This window comes from Arvicanthis niloticus, chromosome 14 (genome assembly GCF_011762505.2).
Source record: "Arvicanthis niloticus isolate mArvNil1 chromosome 14, mArvNil1.pat.X, whole genome shotgun sequence".
In the NCBI taxonomy this organism is placed as follows: Eukaryota; Metazoa; Chordata; class Mammalia; order Rodentia; family Muridae; genus Arvicanthis; species Arvicanthis niloticus.
The window spans coordinates 70,312,668-70,340,409 of NC_047671.1; the positions used below are offsets into that span (position 1 = coordinate 70,312,668).

Genomic DNA, 27,742 nt, shown 5'->3' on the forward strand with positions numbered 1-27,742 from the left:
GTGTGTGTGTGGTGTGTGCACACACACACACACACACATGCACATGCACTTCTGTCTTGGTCTTTAATCTTTGAACACATGAAAAAATATTAAATTTCTGTGAGTGAGGGTAGAGGAAGAGTCCAGAAGCCGCTGCACCAAAAGAAAACAGTATAGTGGTTAATAAAGAGCTCAGAGGCAAGGTGTCCATCAGTCAGGCTTTGTGAAGTTCCTTGTGTGTTTCTAAATTTTTCTTGTGTCTTATTAACCTAATATCATAAGGCTCGTCAACTAAAATGGCAGGAGGTGGTCTAGCATACACCAGTTTTAACATGTTGTATTAATGTAGATATACATTTAATATTTTTTCATGTGTTCAGAGATTAAAGACCAAGATAAAAGCACACACACACATACATACATACACACACACACACACATGCACACACACACACACGTACACACTGTCCCCAAAGAGATCATAGCTTGTATAAAACAAATGTTAAGACTTAATTAATAAGTTGTTACTTAACTCTATCTGTGACTGTGTGTGTATGTGTGTATGTTTGTGTCTGTGTATGTCTGTGTGTGTCTGTATGTCTCTATGTGTGTATGTGTGTCTGTGTGTGTGACTGTGTGTGTATCTGTGTCTGTGTCTGTGTGTCTCTGTATGTCTGTGTGTGTCTCTGTGTGTGTCTCTGTATATGTGTGTGTCTCTGTGTGTCTTTGTGTATGTGTATATGTATTTGTGTGTGTGCATGTGTCTGTTGAAGATAGATATTCATATCAGTTGTCTTCCTGTTGTTTTTCATCTTATTTTGGAGACAGGTCTCCCAATGAACCTGAAGTGCCCAGGTACACTGGCTGGCCAGAAAGCTCCAGAAATTCTTCTGCCTCTGCCTTCCCAGTCCTGGGACTGTAAACACAAACATGTGCCACTGTGCCTGGCTTGGATGTGAGAGGTGAGGATCAAGCTGTGTTCCTCATGCTTATATGGCATTATTCAACTAAGCCACCCCCTATTATTCCACCTTAAAAGATTTAGGCTCTTAATAACCAAGGTGAGAAAATAAATTTATTCCAACTGTCCTTACATCTAAATCCAGATTCAACCCATTTAGAAGCTGTGGTTTCCTATGTCTACAGCCCCACCACCATTACCTGGAGCTTTCTTCCCTCACATCTCTGCATCCATGTCCTCAGGCAAACCCACAGGAAATGTCTGTCTGTAAGGTAAGTGGCTTGCTTGTTGGACCAACCTGAAACTGTTCAGGGGCAATCAGAAAAGTCAACTCAGTTACAAATGGGATAATCATGCCCACTAAAAACTACCTCTGGTGGATAAAGAGTTAACCCCTGTTGCATCTTAGGTCACTATGCAGAGTACCAATGAGTATAAACGATGGTGCCAAATAGGGTGGCCCCTCCCTGGATGGGAACAGTCAACCCTTAAGAACTGGACTGTCAACACATCAGCCAGCCAGAGAAAAGGGAAACCGTGGCAACCAAGTGTTGCTGGCACTTTTCGAGGTGGTAACGGGAACTGCAGAGGCCCCGCTGAGCATGCTAATGAGGCCAGGCAAAAATGTCCTCCCAGCACCCTATAGCGAACAGCCCCAAGAAGCATCTGGCTCTGCAGAGACCTTGACCTCAGTGCAGGGTGTGTTTATAAAGCCCAGATCCTATCCGGAACCCTTGAGCTCCCATACCTCATAAACGCCCTGGCTTAGTTTCTCACGGTCAAGGTGGTTACATTCAGCATATCTGCTTAAAGAGCCAAGGCTTGTAATTGGGGAGGAAAATACACACCTTTAAAAAAAAATCTAAACAGAGAGTTTATATGAAATGAGTCAGTATGAAATGCTTCAAATGTTCCTTGTGGGTTTTTCAAACCCTCCCTCCCCTCTCAGTCAGAATGTTCTGACTTCAGGAAGCAGTGATTTAAAGGTTTAAATCACTGAGCAGCAGGACTCTGGAGGAAGTCTGTGCAGGTGTTGTTACCTGAGGATTACTGAGAAGTCCTGAAGTACACCTCTGACATGCCTGTTTAAAATAGAGTTTGTTCTCCTAATGAGAACTGAGAGCTTTGAACACGTGGCCTTGTCTCAAGAACTCAACTCAGACAAATAAAAAAGTGTAAGAGTCTGCCACTTCTAAATGTTTTCTTACCATACTGCATATTGAAAAGTGTTTGTGTGTGTGTGTGTGTGTGTGTGTGTGTGTGTGTGTGTATGTGTGTGTGCAATCTAAAATGAAGCAATAGTTAAGAGCCAGAGAGCCTATGGGTAAAAATATATCACAGTTTTAGTTGCTGAGTTGAGCAATGAATTTCTGATACTCATTATATTGATTAGAATTCATTGATTAATTATTAAGACACAATCATAAACCAGGAGTTAAGATTACTCCTTTGCTATGCACCTACCATCTAGCTAAGGAAAAATTCATATTGATGATCTGGTAGGACCTGCAACTATTTAGGATCTTTTCTGCAGCTCACTGGATGAAGACAGCTCCATGGGCATGCAGTTATGCGTTGGAAGGTTCCCACACTCTGCTTAACTCCCTGTTGTGACAATCTTACAATCCTGAGTAATTTATGACGACTGTGTCCTGCACTCATTCTGAACAGAGAACAGCAAAGTATGTAAACAGTCCTGGCCTCAGGTTCCCAAATAGTCCATTGTATCTGCCCATGTCTAAATTTGGTGTTTTTAAAAATTGCTGCTTCATATTTAATAATAATAATAATTAATAATTAAACTCAGCGCACAAATAGTGTAAGTGGAGTTACGGGTATATATTATGATTAAGTTCTAAGCTCACATATTTCAAATATTGAAAGACAATGCCTGGCTCACAACTATTTTCTGATGGTTATTCAATTTCAATAAGGAGCCAACCAGGCAAATTCTCCTCAACCCTTAGTGATCGGAACAATCCAAATAAACACTTGGGGCGTCTTCCCTTGCGAAGATGAGCAGCTAAGGAAATATATTGCCAAGTGTTCTGCATTTCTGAAATGCCCTGTGTATATAGTGATCAGGTACGGGGACAATTTCTAGTTCAAATATAACTTAGTGATTGCCACATGGTGCAGAATCTTTCCACCCCTACACTCCAAAAACCCAATCAGACAAGTGCCCGTAATCTGATTCCAGTGTACTGGAGCCCCGGGGGCAGGCATTGAGCTGCACTCTGGCCAGGGAAGGCATGAGTGGCAGAGCTGCGGCAAGGCGGTGGGGGTAAGTCCTTCTTTGCCTTCAGGAAACAATGCTCGGCACTTTTAAAAGATAAAACTCTTTCATTACATATACCCATATCTTTGCAGGCAGGATCTAGAAGGTAACAACGGAATAGGTGGGTGCTTCTTTTAAGCCTGGAGACTAAGCTTGTGCAGAGGAGAAGCAGAGGAAGGGAGAAGAGACGGGATGCATTTTAGCATGGGAAATTACTCTGCAATATTTTTCATTAGAAAAATTACTCACCCGGTAACTTAACTGTCCAGGAGTGTATGAAACAGTGTATTCACTAGGAAGTAATGTGTCCAGTTCACTGCAGCTGGGTCGTGTCAACAAATCCTGCTTTGTTCTGGGGGAGAAAAAGAGCAAAGCAAATTATGTTGGTCTATTTCCTTTGAATGTAAACACATCAGGGCACATTGATGGTGATCGTGGGGCTGTGAGCAATGTTGGGGAGACCCTCACTGAGGCAGAGAGGTACATACATTCTAGAAGTTTTGGGGGTCCACCGCTAGCTGAGGCTGTTTGGGAGATAAAAATTTTTGTGGTTTTTTTTTTTTTTTTTTTTTTTTTTTTTTTGAGAAAAGGGGTAGCTAAGGTAATTTTAAAGTTTCTGTTTATGGTTCACAGGTTTGGGTGCTTTGCTTTTTTTTCTTTTTAATTTCTCTGATGAAAAAAATGAAGTCCAAAGAGCAACTGAGTTTCTTGATTAGGTCTCTGGAGAGGGGGACAGGTGTGTGAATGAGCAGGTGACAAAGGGTGCTGGAGGGAGGCTGGCCTTTTCCAGGCCCGCCTCCCCTGGGTGCTCTGCTACTGAGCAGGGACTCTTTCCTGCCCACCCAGCTCCCTTCACTTCCTGCTTGGTCCCTCCTTTTTCCTCTCTATCGGGGGCCCCAGAAGAGAGCATATGTAATAGCACCTTGCCCCTCTGCCACCTGGCAACAACCCTGGACTGCTGGTGAGTTCCACCACTTTTTTTTCAATGTGAGTTCTCAGAATCTCTCTCTCTCTCTCTCTCTCTCTCTCCCTTTTCTAATGCCTCCCCAGGGTGTCCTCTTTGCCCCATCCCAACCGCTGTGTGTGTGTGTGTTATCTGTATTATGTTCCTCTAAGGAATACATCAACATTATCCAAGCTGAGGCCTCTCATAATTACATGATTCGCTTAGAGGACCTCTTGGGCAGGGCATATTTTGTGTGTACCTGGCGGCCCTCTGGGTGGGTGGGTGTGAGTACAGAGTGACTTCCCTTTCAGGTCAGAAGGAAAGCCCCTTAGTCAAACTAACAGAGAAGCAGAATTCTTAAAAGTGATGAAAACCTTTCCCCAGCCCGGGTCATACAGGACTTCCCTCGCTGCCCACACTGAAGCCAGGCTCCCTAGGCCAGTGAGTGATGTTCAAAAGATAAAAAGCTCACAGTATATTTGGGAGGTTACAACAATTCTACTTTCCCTCGGCCTTTGGTTTTCTAGACCAGCGCCCTACATAGTCTTCTATGCTAAACGCTGCCTGTCTGTCTCGTAACAAAACGAATGTCTTAGGTAAGAGGGTAACAGGGATGGCTGCCCTTCTAAAGGGGAATTTAACAATTTCTGGCCACAGTAAGCAATTGCATTGGTGTCTTCAAACCCTACCCTCTTCCACTCCAAAGATCTTAAATACTATAAGAAGGTAGATCGCAAGAGCAAAGCAACTCCCTTTCAAAGGCTGCCTTGGAACCCGTTATTTCCTGACCATGTTCTAAGCCTCTCCCTCTCTTCCTGCTCCCTTCCCCACTTCCAAAACGCCTCAAGAGGGGCAAACTGTGCTCCAGGGCCAAGCCCATCGGAAAACAGTCCTCCATGAGAAGAAGTTCATCCTGCAAGTCTCCACACTGGCTCCTGCCACACCCCCTCTTTCCACTCTGTACCCTGTGGATAGGAAGACTGCTTGGGGCTGGCTTACACACTCCAGACTCCAGGATGTGTGTTGGGGGGAGGGGGTGTTGGAGAGCAATCCAGTTATTGCTTGAGAGACAATAGAGCCTGTGGAGGCATTATCCTGCCTCCCAAATACTTTGAAAAGCATCTCTTACCCCAGTCTCTCCCCTCTGGTGCCTGCCCCCTCTGATACCTACTTCTCTGTGTTTACCTGGCCTCTGCCTGCAAGCCTGGCACCAGCTTGGAGTGCCCATGGCCCCGCCCTTCCAGAGCCTCTCAGGCTCCCCCCTGGGGATTGAGGTTGTCACGTCCCAGTGCTACAAGCCCAGATCTGCCCAAGGGCTCCCAAGCTATTCCTGCCTGCAGCTTGCCTCCTCCTTGCCCAGGGCAACAGCAGGGAGTGTCCCTGTCCCAGCTGAGTCCCTGACTGTCCCTAATGTCTACACTAAGTAGGAGAAGCAATTCTGCCCTCCACCAATTCACATTTCCGGAAGACACAGTCCCAGCTTCCTAACAAATCTCCAAATCTACGCGTGCTTGCCATGTAGAATGGGTACAGGCTTCTACAAAGCCTTTTTCACAATGCCCATTTTGAAGATACAAAATACAAAAATGAAAAATATCTGCCTTTTAAAATATATATATTTGACATTCTTTGGAAATTAATATATGTGAGTTTACATAATGAAATATGGTCATACCCGCTCAAATTGTACCCCTGACCTACTCTCCCCTTATCTCCCCAGCCCAATCCCTGGGCTTCCCACCCTCTTTGTCAGAGAAGCTTCTTCCTGCAATGAGCAGCAGACAGTGCAGAGATGTGTATCAGGTGCTGGCAATCAGTCAGACACTTTGATATTGACTTACTTTATCTTACTTTGTGAGTTTGATGAGTGTTTTGCCAGCATGTGTGACTGTGTACCACCTGGGTGCAGTGCCCATAGATGGCAGATCCTCTGGAACCAGAGTCACAGATGGTAGACAACCACCATGTGTGTACTGGGAACCAAACTCAGATCCTGTAGAAGAACGGTCACTACAGTTAACTGCTGAGCCATCTCTCCAGCACCCCCTCCTCTTTAACTTATTTCTGTCCAAAACTACACGTGAAAAGTATAATTTAAAGCTTGCCCAAGGGAACTAACCCCCAGTTGCATATATTTTAGTCTTAATCTCTTAAGGAATTTAGTTGAGACAGTCTCCTTTCTACCGATGTTTTGGATTGCTGTCCAGTGAATAGGAAATCACAGGCGATTGGAATAGCAATCTCTCATCTACTAATTAAGGAGACTTCAGAAGCAGTCTTTCTTGGATTGCTAAGAGTGTTCAGCAAATCATCCTCAGCCTACGAGCCTGACCCCCTCCCCCAAACGTCAGTGCCCCTTCCAGCTGAAAAGCTAGGTTGGTGGTTTCTTATCCTCACTGTGTTCTTCTTTCCAGTAAGTGTGGACATTCCTGCAGTAGAGAGAGCATCATGGTGGCTTTCAAAGGAGTCTGGACGCAGGCTTTCTGGAAAGCAGTCTCAGCAGAATTTCTGGCCATGCTTATCTTCGTTTTACTCAGTGTGGGATCCACCATAAATTGGGGTGGCTCAGAAAACCCCTTACCCGTGGACATGGTCCTCATTTCCCTTTGCTTCGGACTCAGCATTGCTACCATGGTGCAGTGCTTTGGCCACATCAGTGGTGGCCACATCAATCCTGCTGTGACAGTGGCCATGGTGTGCACACGAAAGATCAGCATCGCCAAGTCTGTCTTCTACATCGCTGCACAGTGCCTGGGGGCCATCATTGGAGCCGGTATCCTCTACCTGGTCACACCTCCCAGCGTGGTGGGAGGACTGGGAGTCACCACGGTGAGAACTCTTCAGTTCTTATTTCTGTGCTAGAACTCCATGTGCTTAAAACTCCTGCCGAAAGCTTGCTCATGGCCTGAGAAGCATTCATAATACAACTAGATTATGGAGCTGGAAACAGAACTGAGTTCTGCCTGCCTGAATGCATGAGGTCCTGGTTATATTGCCGCCACCACATATATGAGGTTTGGTGGCACATATCTACGCTACCAGAACTTGCAAAGCAAAGGCAGGAGAACCAGAAGTTCAAGGCCATCCTCAGATGTCTATCAAATTCAAAGCTAGTTTGTACTACACAATAATTTGTCTAAAAGAAAAAAATATTTACATAAGAGCCAGGCATGAGGGTGGCCTATAATCCCAGCGCTTGAGAGGTTTAGGCAGGAGAATCAGGAGGCAAGGCCAGCCAGGAGTACAGAGTTAAAACCCTGTCTAGATATCGAAAACATAAAAAGAGAACATTATTATTTACTCTTGAGTGACTTGAACAGGATTAAAACCACTCAAAATGTTTTGTTTTGTTTTGTTTTGCTTTGCTTTGCTTTGTTTTCTCTCCTATCCCAGTAACATTAAGTTTTGGGGTTTTTGGTTTGCTTTGGTTTGTTTTGGTTTGGTTTTTGTGGGTTGTTTTTTTTTGTTTTGTTTTGTTTTTTTGGGTTTTTTTTATTTTTGTTTTTGTTTTTGTTTTTGAGGCAGGAGCTCAGAATCATTACCTAGCTCATGCTGGCCTTGAACTTGTAGCAGTCCTCCTGCCTCAGCCTCCTATGTGCTAAGATTATAGGTATAAATCAGCATGGCTGGCTTGACTGTATTTTTATCTTATATTTATTTTGTAAGGGCTTACAATTACGTATTTGATAGCAGGGACAAGGATTCATTGCTCTTCATATGTAGGGGACTTTAAAAGATCTACATAAAGGGTCGTGCCTCTAATCCTACACCCAGTAAACGGAAGCAGTTTGAAGCCACCCTGCTCTACAAAACAAGTTTCAGGACAGCCAGGGCTACACAAAGAAACCCCAACAAAACAGTAAATCCATATTAATCTGCTCTTCATTCTGTCAGTTGGCAGTGTTAGCTCAGCACCAGGCTGCTGTTAAACTTTGGCTTATGTTTTAGCTGAGATACCTATGAACTAACCTAAACCTAATCAATGGGTCTAATAATTGCCTTCGAACATTACAAATCTCTTAAGAACATCTTTTACGAGTTAAGTGCCACACTAACGCATTTTGCTTGTGTTGCTAAAAACAACATTCATTGAAAACTCAGTCACTGTAAAAGTAATTGTCTGTAATGGCCCAAAATGAGTGTGAATTGATTCCTTCTTTTTAGGAGGTGGAAGGGATGGAAATCTCAACACAGGGTTGGTAGAAGACTCAAGTTAACCCTGGCTTTCTCTGCAGATAAAATACACCCTTCATACCGATGCATTTCTACAGCCCTAGACTCTTGCTTCAATTCTGATGGGGCATCTTTCTCTCTCTCTAGGTTCATGGAAACCTCACCGCTGGCCATGGGCTCTTGGTGGAGTTAATAATCACTTTCCAGTTGGTTTTCACTATATTCGCCAGCTGTGATTCCAAACGGACCGATGTTACTGGTTCAATAGCTTTAGCAATTGGATTTTCCGTTGCAATTGGACATTTGTTTGCAGTAAGTGTTAAGTCTATTTGAATAATTGATTGATCTCACTTATCCTCACCCTGAAGCTGGCCTGAAGATGCTGGTTTACAGCTCACACTTTCTTTGATTCCAGTAGCCTGGCCAGTGCCAACTACTGCAACATTTAGATTGTTTTAGTGCTGTTACTTACTTTAGTATTAACTTTTTGACAAGTAGATGCATGCTAGAAAATAGTCTAGCTGGATATACCCATGTATCCATGCAGATTTTGCCATAAAACACACAGCTCACTCAGATCCAGCCATATCTGTTGACATTGAGTTGTCATTTTGCCAACTACAAGGTGGCTAAATCTCAATGTTCCTCTGAGGAGACTACAGGAAGTTACAGCAACTGATACCTGTTAAGAGTCCTGTTACCAAAATGTCTGTGGTTTTGTTCTTTTTTCAATTGCAGATCAATTATACCGGAGCCAGCATGAACCCAGCTCGATCCTTTGGACCTGCAGTTATCATGGGAAACTGGGAAAACCACTGGGTAACTATTAAGTTGATAGGCCCCACCTTTCTGAGGTTGGGAACAGTTATCCAAATGCCTCTTTTTATTATCATAATTTAGCTCACTAGTTTCTGTTGCTTTTCCCCCAAATTTAACTCTTGACTTGTTATTGCATTTGTCACAGAGAGTAAAGATAGTCCAGCAAAGGCCTGCTGCAAAAGCTCTCATAGTGTTCTGTTCTAGGTCTATCGCCAAACAGTTGAGTTTTCCAAACGTCAGATATATGTCTGACAGAGAACAGCAGAATAATTATAGGTTTCCTATGTAGAGTACATTTAAATAATAAATGTATGCTGTATTACTATGTAAATCATTGAAAGAAAGCCTTCTTAGCAACAATAGAAAATAAAGTTATTCTTAAAAGGAAAAAAAGAAATATGTAAAAGCATCACCTATAAAAAGGGGTATTTACCATCTTAGTTTATATAATATGCACTTATTACAGTTGGCACTGGAGCTGGAAGCATGTGAACTATGGATGATACCAAATAAATGATGTCAATGTTTATGCCATTGTCACCACAGCTGTAGCTAGAAAAATAAATGACTCCCGGGAAGGTATACTTTCTAATCTCAGGACTAACCTTCTTGCTAATCTGGGCCCAGAGTAGTGAGAGACAAATGATTCTGTTTCAATTGTTTCTGTCAACAAAAGAATTTCTATTCTTTGAATCATAGACAATTATGAAAGTCAGCAGATATTAACTTAAATAATCTACAAAATACAAGAAAAATATATATGGCAGATTGCAAATAGAGCTAACTTTTATTATCATTCATATAATGTGAATGTGATTTTACATTTTTTAAAGGTATGAACATACTAATTTGTCATTTGTGCTTTGGTCTTATACATGTGGCTGTTTAAGACATGACCTAGGAAAGGAGGGAAATATTACACTGTGACTGCATGAATTCCCTGATCCCTTAAGTATACTGATTGGTTAGATGTAATTTAGACACAGACATGCAACGTCTTGATCCACAATGTCAGTCATTGGACTGGTCATTTTAGCACTGATATTTCTGGAAAGACTTACTACATTAACAAAAATGGAATTTACATTCCTTGTGGGGTGTGTGTGTGTGTGTGTGTGTGTGTGTGTGTGTGTGCATGCAGGTAAGCACACACATGGCATGACATGAGGAGGTCAGAGGACAGCCTTGGGTAACCTAGGGAAAGTTGTCACTTTCCACCTTGTTTGCAACAGGCTCTTTTGTTCACTGATCACCAGGCTACCTGGCCCAGGAGCCCCTGGGGATTCCCCTGTCTCTGCCTCCTAGTTTCCATCCTCCTGTAGGAAGCTCAGGAATTACAGACATGCATTATGGTGTCTGGCTTTTATGTTTGTTTCAGGGACTCAAATTTAGATCCTCATACTTGCAGGGAGACACTTTACACATAGAACCATTTCCCCAGCCACCAAATGGAAAAGTGTAATGAGAAGTTTATAGATCTTACAATAAATGGACAGGGTTAAGTTAGGCAGTGTAAGGTTTAGGAGGTTTTACTTTTTCTAAAACACTTTTATGAAGTTTATGTATTTTTCTATTTTCAGCAATAAAATTCTTTATAAAAATTTAAAGATACTTTAAAGTACACAGAGCTCAGTTTGGGAATAGCAATTTGGCATCAAGATTCATTTTTGAGAACATGGACTTGCCGTCTCCTCCAGAGTGTCGTGGAAAGGGTGGGGATGGTTTCACAGTGGCTGTTCTCCCTCGTGGGACTTGAAGCCTGTGAAGTGCACCAATCTAATGAGATTGTACCAAAAGAACAAAGAGCAAAGGCATTTAGAGGAGGGCTCTCATTTCTCCTTTGAAAGGGCACAGAGAAGATAAAGTCTCCTTTGGGCTCTCTCATGTTTAAGATAAGGAGCTTGGTAGGTCCAGTGACTCTCCTGGCTATTTCCCTGCTAAGCACATGTGCTCAGCTTCAGCAGGAAGCTCTGCTTTCTTTTAGGTTTTACAGTGAAGATGCTAAGTGCAGGTAATTTCCAGATGGTGGGTTTTTTGGGTTTTTTTTTTTTTTTTTTTTTTTTTTTTTTGCTTATTAGTAACATTCTTTTTTTTTTTTTTCATTCAAGACTTTATTTTTTAACAAATTATGCTGTTAAGATTCCACCAGACTGTTCTGGATGCCCATCGCATACTTAGAGAATTTTTTTTCTTTCTTTTTATTTATTTATTTTTTTAATTTATTTTTTATTGGATATTTTATTTACATTTCAGATGCCATCCCGTTTCCCCATTTCCCCTCCCTAGAAAACCCCTATCCCATGCCCCCTTCTCCTTTTTGCTTTTATATAGTTTTTAATGTTAATCAAAGGCTTTATAAGTTTGGTAATGCTCAATATCAATCAGAAGTATAACCCAATACCCAACCTAGATATATCAACTACCTTTGACTGGCGGAGACACTCGAACATCCACCTCCATGTCCCCCCCACTTTCTCTCTGGTCACCTAGCTCCTTCTCTCCTTCTCTTCCTCCTCTCCTTCTCCTCCTCCTCCTCCTCTCCTCCTCCTCCTCTCCTTACTTCTCCTCTTTCTCTCCATACTACTCCCACCTTAGCTCCTCCTACATATCATCCTTCCTGTTCCAGATGGTGTTTTAAGGATGACATAGTCATTTTAGGTTTTGGGTGTTTCCTTTTGTTTTCTTTTTTTCCGAGGAGAAAGCAAACAGGACATTAGTAAAAGGGAGAAAAGCTGACATTTCAACTAAATCACTTGCCAAGTATGCTGTCTAAAGTAAGCTTGTAATCTCTCAAAGTGTCAACTACCCAAGGCATAAGAATGTATATTTTAATAATATTTATATCAAAGGTTATTGATGAGAGAAGAAATGTAATCAGTACAGTCAGAGTGCTCAGTAAACAGGGGGTTGGTCCCAAGCGCATCCATTGGATGAGTGCCCAACACTATAACATACATGTGCTCTAAAGTACATGAGTACCTATCACTCTATAGGGTGTGTGGACTGTAAAGTATACGTCGCAGCCTAATCAGATTGAAAGCTTACTTGGTTCTCAGCGCATCCCTAATGCAATAAGATCATGTCATTTACTGAACCCCTGAAAAATTCTTCACTAATTCTTATCCAGTCGCCATCCCTAAAGTCAGTACGGATTTTCACTAAAGCAGTATATACAGGGAGAGAGATGAGAGAAATAACCCATAGCACTTCATGCAATGAAATCACATTTTAAAGAGAGAAAGCACATGATATAAGGAAACTAACAGCCAAGTTAGTCACATACAGCTTTAAAATATCCAGGATGCGTGAATTGAACTGGTTTCAAGGAGCCACAAACTACCAAGTCCTTCAAGGTTAAATTATGTATAATTATAGTGGTATAATTTAGTTGGTCAAGTGCTCTCCCAGCATGCAGGAAGCCCTGGGTACCCTCTGCAACACCATACACTTTGGGTACAGTAGCACATATCTATAATCCCAGCACTGTGGAGGAAGAGTCTGGGGGATGAGCAGCTCAAGTCAATCAGCTACAAGGTGAATTTGAAGCAACCTGGGATACAAGAGACCTTGTCTCAAAATGGAAAGAGTCCCTGATGTAGGTACTCACAGACCTGCTAAGTGGAAGGGCTGGGACTATATTCATTATGCATAGTGAATAACCAACCCTCTAAATGATACAATTGCACCATGATCCTGGTTATACGGAAAATCAAGGTACGGCACTAATGTGAAATACAGAAAAGAAACATGCACCAAAAATTCATTTTTTCTTTCCAGTTTAAAGAATTCCTAGTGTCTGTTTAGCTTATGGAACAGCCAGAGAATAGCTATTCTACAATAAAACTTATCATAAAATAAGCCAGATGTGACAGTACCTACTAATATCACAATCCTGGGACGGGAGGGGGGGTGGGGGGGGAGGGAATATGAGTTGAAGGCCAGCCTAGGCTATGTAATGGGTATATACATAGAGTAGCCTGAGCTAGATTCTGTCTCACATAATACTTTTTAAAAATCAAAACATTAAAACATATAATATTAAAAGACAAAAATAGAACAATTTTATTCTTTCTTATTTTACGTTCAAATGTTGTTCACTAATGCGCAAATCTTTGGTGAATCTTGGCACACTTTCTCATTTACTTTAAAATCCGTATGCGTTTGTGTGTGTATGTGTGTGTCACAGTTGCTGCCTTAATTTAACTCAGTTAAAGTCTATATGCATGGGTTGTTTTTCCACTGAGACTACTTTTCTCTCCTTCTCTCTTCTCCTCATCCATCTTTCCCCCAGATATACTGGGTCGGACCAATCACAGGAGCGGTGCTGGCAGGCGCCCTTTACGAGTATGTCTTCTGTCCTGACGTGGAGCTCAAACGGCGCCTTAAGGAAGCCTTCAGCAAAGCTACACAGCAGACAAAAGGGAGCTACATGGAAGTGGAGGACAACAGGAGCCAAGTGGAGACAGAAGACTTGATCCTGAAGCCCGGGGTGGTGCATGTGATTGACATTGACCGCGGAGAGGAGAAGAAGGGGAAAGACTCTTCTGGAGAGGTATTGTCTTCCGTATGACTAGAGAACCGCACTGAAAGCAGAAAAGACTCCCTAGAACTGGCCTCAGATTTTCTGCCACCCATTAAGGAAACAGATTTGTTATAAATTAGACACATGCTGGTTTCTTGCTTCACATCTTGTTACACAGTTTAAATGACATATATTTTACTATTATCAATGGGGGGGGGAGAAGAAGCCTATAATGGATACGAAATTTTAAAACAGAAATATTTTTAATGTATCCCCAAAGCAAACATGCAATTAGTGTATTGACTTAATAATAACTGAAAAGATAAACCAAGATCTGGTCAAGTCTTTCCCTGCAGAGCACATGGACACCTCTATGAGGAAGCTGATATTGTCCATCGTCACCTGACTATTGATTTCATGGCATTGATTTAAAAATGACAAAGTGTGTACCTCACAGAATCATGTGCATTCAGGAGAAGACATGTACTAAGTTCTTCCACAAGCCACCCCTTATTTATAAACTACCTCGGAGGGAAAAAAAATTAGCAAGGGTCACTGCTAATATGTCATTTGTATTTATATATCTGATTGTCAAATCACAACCCCAATTCACTATACTCCTTCTTCCCCCTCAGAATCCAAGAAACCATAGGGCTAAAACTCAAAAAAAAAAAAAAAATTGAAAGAATATTAACTTCTGTCCATGTGTTAGTTTCATCTAATGAAACTTGTACATGGGACAGATAGTGAGGTTCAGGACAGCCAGACCTGGGGAGTCTGGTGGGAAGTGGAGCAAAGTTTACTACTGTCTTACATCCATCACAGGGAGAGGGGAAACCTCTGCTATCAAATGATTGGTCTGTTTTCAGTGCACACTCTTAAACACACCACAAAAGATTAACCGCCTAAGCTTTTAACTACTTCACTTACTTTTTAAGCTTATTTGCAAAACTGCGGAATTTCTTTGCCATTTTGGTCCCTATATTGAAATACTAGCTGAGACATTTTAGATCAGAATTTGACTAGTTGAGTCCTGATTTTCAGTTGGTGTCTAAATGCTGCTTACTCTAGGTAGTATAAACCCCATGTCAACTGCTGATGCTGTCTCGCTTCCCATGACATCTGTCGGTGATCAGCATTGTGAGTGTACCCATTTGTATGAATTAAAATATATGGCAGACAAGCTGCAACGTCGATGCCAAATAAAGAGGTGAGCAGACAGCCTCTGTGCTCACAGGTGCCCCATCTGCACATAGTTTACTGTGCTTTTAAGGTATTTACTTCCTGCCTGGTTTATTTGTTAAAACTGTTTGTTTTTCCCATACTGCTTTGCCTTCTGCCCGTCGAATGCTCTGTGGAAACCCCAGTTTTTACAATCATAACAGTCTAGCCTAGCATTTATCTTGGACAAAGTACTGCAAATGTCAATTTCACTAAACAAAAGTTTGTAGTGGGAGAGAGAAGAGCCATCTCTTCGAGAACTAGCTTATAAATAGCTGATAATCGAGGGCTTTCTTCTCCCAAGCACAATTCCAATTGTGTGACATCTTATTGTTAATGGCAGTTTTGCGTCTGTGGCAGCCAGATAATGGACCACGATTAAACTTGATTCTCTTCGGTGCTCAGAAACTGATGTGCAAGTTCCCAGGGCCACGAGGGCAGCATTTGCCTCTCAGTGCCACCGGCAGATTCTGAGGTAGATGCTGGAAGCATAGGTCCCATTTCAAGGCTTTGAATATACTACACTGGAGACATGAGCTTCCTCTCTGAGCGGATCGTGCAGACCCAGGGCGTAGACCTCCCAGGGGTGGTTTCTGCCCATTCCTTCACGTGTTTTCACAATGTACCTGCCAGGCTTAAGATCAGTGTGCAGAAGGTGATAACCATCAACAAACATGTCGGGTCGAAAATAAATTTAGTTAACAAGGAAGAATTAAGAACATTTCTGATTACTCTTTCAAAATCCTGGCCTGTGAATATTTTTATTATGCCATACAGCTTGCTTTGTTTGTGCTCACTTTAACAGTCATTTCCAGTAACGGCTTTCAATATGGTAGGAACTGAAAACAGTGAAATCATGGCTTGGTGATTTGTTTTCTAGCATCTGGCAGAGTGCCAGGCAAACAGTAGGTAATCAAAACAAGCATGTCTTTGATTATATACGTATGTGTGTGCATATATATGTATATATATACATATATATATATAAAACTTACATTTGAGATTTAAGAATACCAATAATCCAATAATCTCTTCTAATTTTTATTTTGCTCAATATTTAGTGAAAGCATAATTTTTAGTGTCATCAAAGGAAAGCAACATGAACGTGGAAACAAAGAGCATATTTTTACATTCTGCTGTTTAAGGGCAGAGAGTGACAGCATTGTCACTCTTCGTCTTTGCATAAGAGACAATATGCCTTGCATTTCACTCACGGCTCTGCCAGTAAAAAAAATGTAATGAAATAGTCCCTTTCTAATGACATCTATGCAGCAGGGGTCTATTGCCTTGTGGATGACACCAAATTATCCAATGTATTAGGAGATCAGGGCTTTTCCCTTTAATCCCTTTTTATTAATGAAGTGCATAGTACCATTCCCAAGAGACAGCTACTGACAGATACACAACAGAGAGATCAGAGAGGAAAAGTCAGGAAGACATAAAAGATTTATACGAGCCATGGAACAACACCAACTGTCTGTTCCCTCAGGAGGAAAACAGAGACACCCCCAAGTTTCAAGGTGGTCCATACACTGGAAATGTACATAGTCTGTCAAAACAGAGCAGAAAGAAATCATTTTTTTTAAGATTTTGAGAATATTTTTCCAATGTAGGACTCTAATTTCTAAATGTGTGTTTCCATTTCCTTCCAAAATGTTTTACTCTACAAAAAAATTATTTTCTGTAGACTAAGTCATTGGTAATTTTACAACTTGTCTCTGTGATTTGACACTATAAGTCCTCTCCCTTTCAGTCATCAGAGGGGTGTCCTACCACATCTCACAGACACTGCTGGCCAGAGCTGCTCCCTGCTGATTTCATAAGGAGTTAGAAATCTCTGGGAAATGTGCATGATAGAAATGAATTGACTTATTAGTGGCCAATTTCAAAAAGGGCAACCCTTCTCCGAGGAGGATCCAGGCAATGTTGTATGCACTGCGCTAACTCCACAGATGGCAGTGAATTCTCAAAACCAAGGGACTAATTAAAATGGTGGCATTGGTCCTTGCCTGGCCCTTTGCAGTGTAATGTAGCTCTTGATTTTTGACTTAAAAAAGTAAAAAAAAAAAAAAAAACCCTCCTCACCCATCAGAAATCTAACAGAGACACTGCCATATCTATAACAATTGAATATGGAGAGCCAAATAGACGATTTTATAAAAACCATAAAAAGTTCTTATCATTAAACTACAGGATACGTGAATTTGGCATCTCTTGGACCTGAAAGTTCATGTCTAGGTGTCAATGCTTTTCAAAAAACCTTAAATAACACAAACATTTGAAACCCATAATTCTCAGAAAGAAATGTTAGACACTTAACTTCAAAAATCAAAAACTATGGATACTCACTTTTGGCACATAACTTCCCTGAAAACACACAACAAACAAATGTTAAACAACACATACCATGAACACTAAATTTAAGAGCAGTTATATTGTTACTGTTTTAAGTCCAAAATCAAGAGCTAAAAAATTACTCCTAACATATATATTCCATTGCAAAGTATTTTTAGATTTTTTTCAGGTTTGATCAAATAAACATGCAATTTATGGAAATATGTAAACGATTTACCATTTTATCACCCAAATCACAATAAACTTGCAACTTATGAGGAACTAAGAAAAATAAAATGAATGCCTGGTTATATTCACAACTATTTATTAACTTATATTATTACAACATTAGATTTAATGTTAAATGGATTTAAACTATAATGACTAATATTTGGAAAAACCTATTAAAAGTATTAGCAGTGTGGCCGAGTTCTATTTCTTATGTTGCATAACATGCTACTAGGATCATACAAATAAATCTCCAAATGTTTTTAAAAGTAAACCATGTATTTGATGGTGTTTAAGAATTCAGTTGTCATTTTTTGCACTTCCATTAGAATGAGTGGGAGGTTTTGGTATTTGAGTGCAATCTACACCAAATGCTGGTGGATCCCATAAAGTCAATGGTACTTTGTGAAAACCTAAAGAGTATATACTGGGGTAGGCCCTGAAACATACAGAGAAGACTAGGTTTGGGCACACATCACTCATGATGTCCACATCTACAAAGTAGACTGTAGGATATCAGTTACCATCACAGTGGGGCTAAATGTGAAGACTCCAACAACTAACTGTCAGTGCTAAATAAACGGTCTATCCTCAGGATGTTGGGAAATCCTGTCCACCCAGATGGATGACTGCTGAGTACTTAGGCTGAGTATTCAGCTCCTTAAGAGCTGTGAATATATCTTATTTATACTGTGTACTTCTCTTTCCCGGTGATCTCCTCCCTGTACTCTAAGGGACTTGACACTCCACTGTGTAAGTATGCATTACAAGGTCAGAGAAATTAAAGAGTATCTTAGAGTCATGAGGAAATGCTATAAAGCCCTATTCTTCAACCTGGCTGTTTTGTGTGTGCTGCTGAGATGTGTGTGCTAAATACTTGAATTCTTATAATTCCAGGTAGTAGCTCAAAATTAATTCAAACAGAAAAGAGAAAGAAAAACGCACACAAAGAATGTAACACTAATTGGATTTCTAAAATTTATACTCAATGTGGACGAAACAAGACATGTTTTCATTGCTGTGTTTATACAATGGCCAGATGTTAGATGAAATTTAATTCAGTTGAATACTTCAGCAAGCAAAGTATTTTACAAGCATAGAAAGCTTGTGGTAGAAATGTCAACTTGCTTTTTTGTTGATTATTCAGTTTCGGTAATGTCCAAAGCAATGTCACCTGAACGAATGCTTACCATTTTTTGAGTTTCCTACTGATTTCTTGTCTGGCTTTTAAGAAGATACTGAAGACTTAAAATTCTGAATTGGGTTCTTCTACCTCCATGTGTTCTGAAACCACTAAGAAACCAGGACATTCACACTAATAATGTTTTTATGTATCATGGAGATAACAAATATCCAGTGCCCACGACCTATAAGATCAATAAGTGAGCAGACGCACACATGGATGGGTACAGGAATGGATGGATAGAGAAACGCTCCGATCCTTAGGTGTCTGAGTGAAGACATAGACATGGCATCCTGCTTTTCTTCTTTCCTTTTGAAGGACACTTGTCACAGAAGAGGACGATGTCTTGAAAGTATTACCCAAGGGTAAGAAAGAAAGAGAAAAAATGAATTAGAATAACTAGTAACTGTAAAAACATATGTATGTGACTATAGAATTTATATATTATTTTCAATTGTTTTACCTCAAGGATCATTACAAGGTGAGCATCACTATTGTTTTTATCTCCAAAGATAGAGCAAACAAGTGTTTAGTGAAATAAGCGAATTACCTCACATTTCACATAGTAGAAAAGCAAAATCTGAAACCAGTTTTTCAATTCCAGCCATCTGTCTGATTGGTTCCCCTACATCTGATATAGACTTTTCACAGACCCACCCACCCAATTTCTCAGCATTCATGTTGGTCTTTAATGACATACATGCTCAAGTGCATGTACATGCACACACACATATATGTATGCATACATGTATTATGTATGTATTCATGCATGTATGGAGATATGTATGTATGTATTATGTATGCAAGGGGAACCCTCATTGTACCATACCACCTTGAAGCAATGAGTTAAATACTGAGAACCAGGAAAATTATAGACCTTAGAAAATAATTTACAAAAAGGAATAAGATGAACAGCTGTAGAGGACTTACTTACACTTTTGATAGTATAGGAAATTGGGGTTCTTTTTCCTTGAGAAGATATTACCAGCATCACTATTTAAGATACAGCTTGGTTGGTACTGGAAAGGATAGAGGTAAAGAGTAATAGCAGCTACTGTTAAAGGCTTCGATAGTTCAATAATAAAGACAATTGAACACTCACGGTACAACCAGTATATGGTTTCTCATCCCGTATAGAAACATTTCACTATAGCTGTTTCCATTATGCCAATATAAAAAAGAACTGAAGTCTAAAAATATCAATCAGTGTGTTCAGAGTCATAGGACTAGCAGGGGACAGAACTGAGACTTTAACCCAGGCAGCTGTCCGCACCTCTCTGTTCCCAGCCACGTCCCTCTGTGGACTCTTAGCTAAGGCACTTCCAGGTTCCACTAGCTCCAACTTTCACTATCTCTCTTTGCAAGCCTTTGATTTTTCATATCAACTGAGATTACAGTATACCAGACATTTTAGTTGTTCCCGACCTAATCTCTCATTATCGCTTCAGTGTCTGCTGCTGGAAGATTAAAGCCTCAAGTGCAAATTCGACAAAGATAAACTACCTAAACTTACAAAGTGTTTTTAAAGGGGACTTTGAGTGACCAAGGGAACTTTCTTTGGTGAGCAGGAGTAAATTAAAACTTCCTCCACAATGCATCCAGACACCCATAGAAAAATTTGGTTAATTTATTTATTAAATAAATATTAAATATTTATTAAATATAAATTAAATATTAAATTATATATATTAAATATAAATAAAATATTAAGAAAGGTATTTGGGAATAACATTTGGAAATAATCCAAACTCCTATATGATCACTTTGCCTGGGCCAGACTATAGAGTTAAAGGACAACTTTTGGAAAATGTTACCGTCTTAGTCAGAGTTTTATTGCTGTGAAGAAACACCATGACCATGGCAACTCTTATAAAGTACAGCATTTAATTGAGGCTGGCTTACAGGTTCAGAGGTTTAGTCCATTATCATCATGGAAGGAAGAACGGTAGCATCCAGGCAGACATGGTGCTGGAGATGGAGCTGAGAGTCTGTGTGTCACATTGGGCAGAACTTGAGCACAAAGAGACCTCAAAGCCCACCCCCACAGAGACACACTTCCTCCAACAAGGCCACGCCTACTCTAACAAAGCCACACCTACATGAACCAAGTATTCAAACACATGAGTTTATGGGAACTATGCCTATTCAAACCACCACAGTTAGTGATATTTTTGAATAAGTCAAATTGTAATATTGCCACAGTGACAAAGTCTTCTGAGAATAATTGGCATAATGCCTACTGCTAATATTATCTCATTCAGTAAAAAGAAAACAGTTTGCTCATAAGACTGAAACCCGTCTTGATTTCAAACTACAATATGCTAGGCAAATTCAGACCTATGTAAGACAAAAAAATAAATAAACTCACAACAAATAAATTGGTCTTTGAATGCCCACTGTCAATGACAGTGGAGAATGGGTTCAGGAGATAGGAAAGAAGAAGAAGGAAAGCACTAAACTGTCAGCAATAAAAGTGAGAAATGAGGCTACAAGCTCTTCGACACCCCTCTCACCACAAGCACTACTGAAATTGCCATTGTCTCTACAAAGAGACAAGTCCATATGCAACAACCCTAGTACGGGATGCATGCCTACAATTCCTGTAACTGGCAGGCTGATCTGAGATGTTTAATTCCTGGGCTACCTAGGGAAACCTTGTCTGAATTTTTTTTAAGAGGGCATTAAGAGAGACAGTTGAGCCAATAAAGTGTTTGTCTTGTAAGCAAAAGTTAAATCCCCCCAGACCCCACATAATAAATTACCCAGGTATAACAGCATATGCTTTTAACACTAACAATAGTACAATACAAAAATGGGTGGATCCCTGGAAGCTCACTGATCAATTAGCCTTGCTTACTAGAAATTCCAGACCAATGAAAAAGACCCTGTCACAAACCAAAAGTAGAAGATGCCTAAGGAATGGCACTCAAGATTGTCCTTTGAACAATGCAGGTAGATGCACAGACTACACATACCCCACTACCCTGAAGGCCTAACTTTAATTGTCAAAGCCTCACGTTAAAAAGAAAGAGCTTCCCAAAGGATGAGAAAAGGATTTCCTTTCTGCATCCTCATGTTCAAAAAGGAATGTTGGGTAAAAGCAAGACTTGCTAATTTCTCCTAGAAATTTCTAAAAATATTTTACACATATATATATGCTTTTATTTTTATATTTATAATTTGTATGAACATATACACACAAACACACACACACACAGCTGGGGAGATGACTCTGTGATTAGGAGCACTACTATTTTACAGACCACCAGCGTTCAGTTCCCAGCATCATTATGGCTCACAACCATCTGTAACTCCAGCTTCAGGGAATTTGATGAGCTCTTCTGGCCTCAGAGAGCACTGCACTCATGCATAAACCCACAGAATAATGTATACTGACATCATTAAAAGTAAAATAAAGTATTTGTATGCTAGTAATGAAACTAAAGCAGGAACCTGCTTATCAGCATATCAGCCTGTGCTTCTTGCAAAGCTACTCCAGGATTTCAATGTCACTACTTATCTCGGAGGACTTGAGCCTGACGTTCCCAGAGAGTTGGTGACATGGAAAGAGTCAAACTGAGGAAGGGGAGGGCTGAGATTTCTTCAGTTCTCTCTGAGACCTGCAAGAAGGAAGAGTCAAGAAATACTGATGGAGATTATTCAGCCCTGTGGTGTTGGTGCATTGTGGTTAAATCATTCATATTCTTTGAACTCTAATAAATCCTCATCAAACAATGATGACATTTTCATCTCATCAAAGTTTAATCACAAGAGTATTGTAATTCTGATTTTCTTCACCTCAGTTCAAATTGAAAGTAATTGTCAGACGCTATTTTAATTCTCACCCTTACACTCATTCTTACATGTCTCCTTGTGCTATTATTACGGCCCATTTCATTGTCTTGGAGGCATGTCATATTTTCTGTTATTCAAGCAATCTTAGAATTTTGTCCGCTACTGACCAATAGTACATGTAATGCTCATTTTAAAACACATTTCAGATACAGTAACATGAACAAACATTTTTTTCTTAAAACACAGAGAAGCATGAGTGTTTATCTCAGTCTAACTATTGAATTATTTTATATGGAAGACTTTCTAATTGCCTGACCTCTTGATTGCTTCAAATAAATTGCAACCAGCCACAGAATGATGAGCTTACCACACACAAAAGCAGAAAGGGAAATAACCCCCTTTCTTTCATTGTGTTGATATTTGGAAAATAGTTTCTCCTAAGAAACAGAGACAGGGTTTACCCTGCAGAAACAGAATGATCTATCCTTTCTCAATTATGCATGCATACGTGCATGTATGCGTGCGTACATACATGCGTGAATACATGCATGCATGCATCCATACATCTGTGCGTCTGTGCGAACCTGTGTGTCTGTGATTCTGTTTGTGTCTGTATGCAGGTCAGAAGTAAAACTCAATCATCATTCTGCAGGCATTATCTATGTTGGTTTTCAAAATATAATTTCTCCCGGGCCTAAAACTTGCAAAATCAGGTACAAGCCCCGGAAATCCATTGCCTCGGTTTTCCCTGAGCTGGCCTCACGAGTATATGCCACCTTTCAGAATGTTTTTTACCTGGGTTTTGAGCATCAAACTTAGGTCCCCACACTTGCAAGGCAAGTATTTTACCAATTGAGTTATTGCCCCAGCCCCTGCATATGTGAGTTCTAATCACAGCATCCAAAGATATACAGAAAACTAACAGCAAAATCTAAGAAAAGTATAGGATTTGAAATAATCTAATAAATTTTATGTGTTTGTGTTTTCTGTTTCTTTCCATGAGAGATGGGGAAAGATGATCAATTTAGAAACCTAGGAGATCTGAGTTAAATGTTTTTCCTGGAGGGGGACATAGGGAATATTATGGGACAGAAGTTGCAACCAAAGCAGGGGCCTTAGGCTTAAATTTTGACAGACAAGTAATGTGAGAAGTCAAGAAGACTGTGGGGAAGCTGGGTCATACTGAACAAACTCATTTCTGCAAATCTATGCTACCTGAGTACTTAGATACAAAATCTCGGATTTTTCAGCCAAACTTAGCATTGAATGTAAAATCTCCAATTCTTACCTATTCAGTAGTCTGCCAAATGAAAAGTCTCTTCAACCCCTATTGCTTCCACTCATACTTTCTCTGCTTGGCTCAAGCCAGCAAATAGAGAATTGTACACACAGACACAGACACACACACACACACACACACACACACAAACACACACACACTCATGTACCACACACGTAAACATACATTCATGCAACACATACACACAAATACATTCATGCACCATACACATTCATGCAAGAGAATGCAACAGAGGGGGAGGGTTCTTAAACAAGAGTGCCTTTGCCTTCCAGGAAATAACTAGCAATGTAGAATCTTTTGAGATCAACACAACCAAGAGTGAGATCCTTGAATCTAGTATCTAGAGTCTACCTAGATGTCATGGATGCTTCTAAACACCCTACAATGAATGCAACAGTGCTCCACTGCCCACCAATAAAGACTTGGCTCAGTATGTCAGTGCTGAGATCAAGGGCCCATGCAACTGGCTGACCTCCATCAGTCTTGTTTCCCTCCAATCCTTCTCCACACTGCAGCCAGACTCTTCTAAAAGTAAAACACACAGTCCAGATGCAATGGCTCACATCTGTAACACAGTACCCAGGAGGTTGGAGCAGGAAGATGATCAGCCTGGATACAATAAGCAAGATCCTATATTAAAGCAACCAAATTAAAAATAAATATATTTTGTTCAGTAAAGTCTGTGGGGTGTGGCTTATTTTTCTACCCAACTTCTATATGCATCCCTGTTTGCAAACCAAACAACTTTGGTTTGGGATGGATAGGCCTTCATCACAAGCAGCCAACCTTCATTAGGCATATCCAGTCAGATTCCACTGCTCCTTCCATTTCCCCTAGGGTGGTTTCAGGACTTCTGGGTCCTGAAGCTGAGGATAGATATTCATGTCTCCTACATAAAGCAACATAGTATGTGCAAGTAACACATATGAATCCCTCCACACACTGTAAATTATCTCTAGATTTACTCTGTGGCCGCGTACAATGAAATGTTCTTTAAGTATCTCTTACTCAATTTAAGGGGAATAATGACAGAGAGAGCCTTTGCATGTTCAATAAAGCGACTGTTTTTAAAATGTTTTTAGTCTATGCTTTTTTGAGTCCACAGATACAGAATTATGGTTAAAGTAGAAACTGCCATTTCATTGAGCTCCTCAATGGCTGGTTTAGAAAAGGATATGAGAATTATTTGTTAACTGTCATTTGAAAAAATATTCCATTTAGAAGTGGATGGTTCTGATAGGTTGATTACAAAATGGCCATAAAAATTTTTAACACTCCTATTTTCAAGTCCCTTTAAAACATTGCTTGGCTGTTTCTCTCATTATGGGGTAGTATCCTTCCCTCTGTCCTCAATTTTGAAGCAGCCTTGACTTGCTTTGAATGATATGAAGGCCACATAGCTTCTGCAGGGCAAGAAGCTAGACCTTGCCCCACAGTAGCACAATGTCTTCCAGCTTCTGCTGTAACCACCCTGGAGAAACAACAGTGAAATTGCCATTTGGAGAAGCCCCATATTGTCAGTCTGGAATGAGGTCATGTGATCACAGCAGCCAGTGACTCAGACATGCAGCCCTACTGCTGGGGGAAGGTCCTGTGCTCTGTACATTCAGACGCTGTTCTCTGTGCACTGAGATATAGTTACAAACCAGACACAGACATTGTCATGAATATTGAAGAATCTCCTGTATCAATGTGGTATAAAGAATGTTCCCCAATTATCTCTGATCAGTTAATAAAAGGCTGAACAGCCAATGACTGGTCAGAGGAAATAGAAAGGCTGGACTTCCAATCCTAGTGAAAGGTCTGAGGGAGAAGAGTCAGGAGAAAATGTTTACCACAAGGCAGGTTAGGGTCCAGGAGAAGAAGGAGCACAAAAAAAAGGAAAAAAAGAGGTGTCCATAAAGCAGAATGTCCAAGAGTAGTTGTGAGAAGCAGGTCACCCACTGATTCACCATGAGGACACACATGGAGCAGAGCAAGCCAGGGAGAGGCAACTATAAGCAAATTGGGGCCTGTGGCTGGGAAGTACATAGCTTAGAGAGTTAGAACAGCTCAGAACCTGCTCAGCTTAGGCTTACAGCTTGTTAATAAAAATACCAGGTCTCTGTGTCTATTATTCAAGAGCTAGAACGTGCTAAAGAGGGCATAGAAATACCTTCAAATATTTAAAAAGCAAAAGGAGCACAGCAAATGCCCCCAAAATTCTACTACACCCCACAAAAAAAGTTCACTTGACTGACTCTGAATTAGTAAGCCCAGTGTAAAGCCGCAGCAGAAGTGGTCAGCCGAGCCAAAGCCCAAACCCTGACCTTGGAGTCATGAGCAAGTCAAATAGCACTCTTTCCTTTAATATCAGCTGGTATATTGATAGATAACCAATGCAGATAGGTCTACCCTGTGGATGTTGTTGCTGCATGAGGTGGGATATCTGGCTTTGCCTCTATTCAGATTTACCCTGGCATCTGAGACAAGCAGAGCAGAAAGACAAAATAAACCCAATCTTCCATGTTGACTGTATACATAACAGCACCCCACCCCCACCAATGTCTCATTATGTGACAAGATGTGGTAAAATGCCCTATGGTTTTACCTGCTCTTGAGTTTTGTTTTACCTGAAAGTCAGAGTACCCTTTGTTGGCTTTCCATCCATCTTAGGAAGAAATTAGAGCTTATTTATTATCTAGATGGTACTGGTTCACCGTCAGCCTTCATATCCCAGAGCTGTTCCCCACGCATCAAACTGTTTCATTTGTTTATCTAGATTTATGTATTTGTGGTGTACTCTTTTTGCTTGAATGTATACCACATGCATTCAGGGTTTATGAAAGCCACACAAGGGCCTCTGATTCCCTGGTATTAGACTTCCTAATGGTGGTGGAACTGGCAGACAAGAATGCTGGGAACTGGACCTGGGTCCTCTGTAAGAACTGGAAGGTCTCTCGTCAAGACTGAAGCATCTCTCCAGCATCCGTACTCACTTTGAACTTGATGTTTTCTCTGTGTCTCTTTTCTCTCCTCCACCAAGCCCCCATCTTTCCATGCCCTAATTTCTTCTGCCTGAAGTTCTTGTTAAAACAATTTCCACAGGTTCAACTCAACTACTGCCTTTCAAAACCATAGGTGCTTCAACAGGAGGACCACCATGCTTGGCACATGCTTATCTTACAGAGGGCCTTCATTTGATCCTCAGCCACAGGGGGGAAACATATTAAGCAACAAGCTTATTTTAATACTTCTATTAACTTTGTGCTACCAAAGATCATAAGCTAAGATCTCCACCTATTTCCCCTCTTTCCCTAAAGTCAACCAGTCTCACTTATTGTAATATTTTGGAAATTCTACATCTCTGGAAAACAGATATGTGCTGCCACTGCTGATTTTGCTAGGGCTTAGGTTTAGATATTTGCCTACTGACCTGATTCTACTAAGAAGACCTACTGTTCCTTCTTGCATCCTGAACTGTGTTTAACTTTGATGACTTTACTTGTACATTAGGTTTTGTTTTCTCGTAAGTTAGACAATCTTGGTTAGTTCAACCTCCAGCTTCTTTAACGTGTCTCTTAATTTCTTTCTGATGTGCTCAGGCATGGATTTCAATTTCTTGGATCTAAAGAAGCCACTCAGTAAGTCTCTCTGCCCCAATATGATTAGGTAGATGCTTGTACCTTGCTGGTTCTGACCCTCAAGCAGACCTTCTCCATCACCTTGGAGCTTCTGCCCTTTATTCCTCCCTCCCTCTCCCCTTCTTAGTTTTTGTTTATACTGACAATCTTACTTTTGCTGGTTATAAAACCTTTAAAGGCTTCTGGTTTGTAGCTAACAAAAGTCTACTGCAGTTTCTATTCCTGTTCTGTCCTATCCTGCCCACAGGTCTTTCAAGTTCTTTCTCTCTAGTGCATTAAAATCGCACAATAATATTTTTCATTTATTCAGTCTTACTAGACACTCAATGAGTGTCTTTATTTAAAGCTTTATTCCTTCACTTGTAAAATGGTCAATTTTT

General features: G+C 40.5%; 1 protein-coding gene and 1 long non-coding RNA gene across 8 annotated transcripts in view; one reads left to right on the forward strand and one right to left on the reverse strand.

Moving 5' to 3' along the window:
- LOC143434369 (uncharacterized) overlaps positions 1 to 3,769 on the reverse strand; it is a 56,942-nt gene extending 53,173 nt beyond the window's left edge. For 2 of the 3 annotated variants that reach the window (XR_013103834.1, XR_013103833.1), the window contains exons 1-3: positions 3,707 to 3,769; positions 3,468 to 3,570; positions 1,141 to 1,244 (exon numbers count right to left, since the gene is read on the reverse strand). This is a non-coding gene — a long non-coding RNA (uncharacterized LOC143434369). The remainder of the gene's footprint in view (positions 1 to 1,140; positions 1,245 to 3,467; positions 3,571 to 3,706) is intronic. The other variant, XR_013103835.1, reaches the window with a different exon arrangement.
- Aqp4 (aquaporin 4) overlaps positions 3,061 to 27,742 on the forward strand; it is a 35,816-nt gene continuing 11,134 nt past the window's right edge. The window contains exons 1-6 of one of the 5 annotated variants that reach the window (XM_076912964.1): positions 3,061 to 3,224; positions 6,579 to 6,993; positions 8,485 to 8,649; positions 9,076 to 9,156; positions 13,448 to 13,708; positions 14,750 to 17,735. In XM_076912964.1, the coding sequence (XP_076769079.1) occupies positions 3,193 to 3,224; positions 6,579 to 6,993; positions 8,485 to 8,649; positions 9,076 to 9,156; positions 13,448 to 13,708; positions 14,750 to 14,758 (963 nt within the window). In that variant the 5' untranslated portion in view covers positions 3,061 to 3,192 and the 3' untranslated portion in view covers positions 14,759 to 17,735. Of the gene's footprint in view, positions 3,225 to 4,020; positions 4,180 to 6,578; positions 6,994 to 8,484; positions 8,650 to 9,075; positions 9,157 to 13,447; positions 17,736 to 27,742 lie in introns of those variants that run through there. The other 4 variants (XM_076912962.1, XM_034517844.2, XM_076912963.1 and 1 more) reach the window with 4 other exon arrangements.